Raw genomic sequence first — 2684 nt, 5'->3', positions numbered from 1 at the left:
ATGTCTTATTTTATTTATGTACTCAATCATTTATTCATGCGCTCATTTATTTTAAATATTTCGAATTATATCCTACTGGCCCTTTCGCTCACGTTTTATATTTTAAATGTTAAACTCCTCCCAGGAGACTCGAGGAGCGGTGCAGGGTAGCTGGAGTTGCTACTCTTGGATCAAATGAGGATTGAGTTTATCCTCTTGAACAAATGTAAGGAATTTGAGAAATTATGTAAACCTATTTAATATTAGATTTACTAGACTGTGGATGATGTCTATTGTAATTGATTATTTACATGTGCATGTATGTATGATACTGTATGTCCTGTGGGGTGGAGCCCTGTGTGTCAGAGGCTCCTGGATTATGTCGTTTATTTAGATTTTTATGCAGTTAAGTGTGGGACCCGGTTGGGAATCTGCTTTATTAATCCCAAATCGAGTTCCACGTCACCCACCCCGTTTGGGGGGCGTGACAGATTTGGTGAGAAATGTGCTTAGAATTCGGCCACAAGGAAAAAGTTTATCCCTAAGTTATGCTGTTGAACATGGGGAAGCTCCTGTGAAGATATCATCTGACTATGATGCCACATTCTACCTGCAATTGAAGAAGATGGATGTTCACTCGCTCAATAAATTTTCAATATGTGTCGATATAGTGGATGAGTCAGTGGCCGAAGCGTTGCCACCTGAGATAGGAGAAAGCAACCACATTCCGGTGAAACCAACATCCGTTTCATGTCATAGTGATGAAGCCGAGCAAAATATTAGTGTCGGCAATATCGGCGCGGATTTTGAAAAGGTATATGGATTGGACGATGAAGTTGAATTCCCCATTCCTCTAGTACCATTATCGGTGGAATATGATTGAATCGATTGTGACCACCAACATTGTGAAGAACCTAATTCTTTTGATCTAGATGGTAGTGACAGAAATAAGGGAATAAGTAGCGGAGGGAGTGGTGGAGCCCAATCTGTTGTCGATGGATCCAAAGTCCGATCTGATCGTGTATAATTTTCAGATGATTTTTCTGGCGGAGAAGTCATTGCTGATTATTCACCAAGATCTATGCGTGTGAAGAACATTTATAACAAGAAAAGGTTGTTACAGTACCATCTCCATCATGATGCCATGAACAAACACTATCAATTTAAGGCGAAGAGGTCGAGCACTACTTTGTTGCATGTGGTATGTGTTGACGATAAATGTCAATGGCAGGTTCGCACTACTAGAATGAATGATAGTGAGTTGTTTATTGTCAAACAGTTGGATGAAATACACACTTGTTCTATTGAAATTATTCAAGGTCACCATCGCCAAGCCAGTAGTTGGATGATCGGGGAATGTGTGAAAGTAAAATTTGTGGATCTGACAAGCACTTCATATCAACCTAGTGAGGTTATGAGGGACATGCAGGGTGAATTTGAAGTGTCATTCAATTATCTCAGAGCTTGGAGGGGAAAGGAAGCAGCCTTACACAACCTTTGTGGTGACGATGCAGAATCATACCAAGGTAACTAAATTTCTGAAATATACACTGTAATTTGACTATGCCTATGAGTTTAACATGCAATATGTTTAATTGGCAGTCCTACCTTCATGGGGTGAAATGGTGATGAAGAAAAATCATGGACCAGACATTCACATTAAGACATACGCAGAGGATCGATTAAAATACTTCTACATGTGCTTAGTTGCATTGAAGCAGGGTTGGCCTCATTGTCGTCCTGTAATTATTGTTGATGCTTCAGCCTTAAAGGCTAGGTTTGGTGGAACATTGCTTGCAGCATGTGGCCATGACGCAAATGGCTCAATATTTCCAATTGCATTTTGTATCAGTGACTCAGAGTGTTGGTCTCTGAATCAAATTCGGATGCGGAAGCGTGGGGGGAGGCGGATCGTGTATAACAAAAATGTTCATAAAACCTTTGAGATACTCTATAGATTATATTAATTTATGCACGAATAAATTAATCTCATTAATTCATTTATTAAGAACTCAATTAGGAAAAATACCCGGCGGCCAATTAGGATGATAACTTGAGTTCTCTGACCTCGAACAATCCTAGCTCCAAAGCTTTGTGTTTAGAAAACTAATGTCTTCCACGTCAATTCCTAGAATCCATGAAGACGTGTGTGTGGGCACACATGAGACAAAACGGGTTACAATAAACACTCAAATTTTCACAAACACCAACGCATGCACGATGTGAAATTTTTGGAGAAAACTTTTTTCTTCCCTTGCTCTAAGAGAATTTCGGCCATAATACTTTATTAGGTCAAAAAATTGTTTCAGAAATTGTCTCGCACAATTTTCTATCATTATCATATTTATAGAGTAGAAGTCAAACTTCTAGAAGGAATCCATTCTCTATCTCCAAGATAAAGCTTGTTAATTATCTCCTATTTGAATTTGGAACAAAATATCCTCTTTTCCTCTATCCATTATGGCCGGCCACCTTAGGGGATTCTCATCCCTATGTAGGCGCCAATATCAGCTAGGGAAGAAAGAGAAAATCATCATTTATCTTGTAGTCCAATTTTGACTCAAATTCAAATTCCAATTTAAGTCAAACTTAAAATTAATTTGAATTCTAAATTGAACAACTTATCAAATAAGTTTAAATGGATAAACCTAAATGTGTTCAAATTCAAATTTAAATAATCACATTATTTAAATAATAATTAATTC

At 37.9% G+C, this 2684-nt stretch overlaps 1 protein-coding gene across 1 annotated transcript in view; it reads left to right on the top strand.

The window, feature by feature from the left end:
- Positions 1 to 604: 604 nt before the first annotated feature.
- LOC112092958 overlaps positions 605 to 2684 on the top strand; it is a 17133-nt gene continuing 15053 nt past the window's right edge. The window contains exons 1-3 of the mRNA XM_024170304.1: positions 605 to 793; positions 1211 to 1505; positions 1582 to 1830. Of these exons, the coding sequence (XP_024026072.1) occupies positions 605 to 793; positions 1211 to 1505; positions 1582 to 1830 (733 nt within the window). The remainder of the gene's footprint in view (positions 794 to 1210; positions 1506 to 1581; positions 1831 to 2684) is intronic.

Source organism: Morus notabilis, unplaced genomic scaffold, assembly GCF_000414095.1.
Source record: "Morus notabilis unplaced genomic scaffold, ASM41409v2 Scaffold397, whole genome shotgun sequence".
Classification (NCBI taxonomy): Eukaryota; Viridiplantae; Streptophyta; class Magnoliopsida; order Rosales; family Moraceae; genus Morus; species Morus notabilis.
This window is presented reverse-complemented; position numbering and strand designations above follow the sequence as displayed.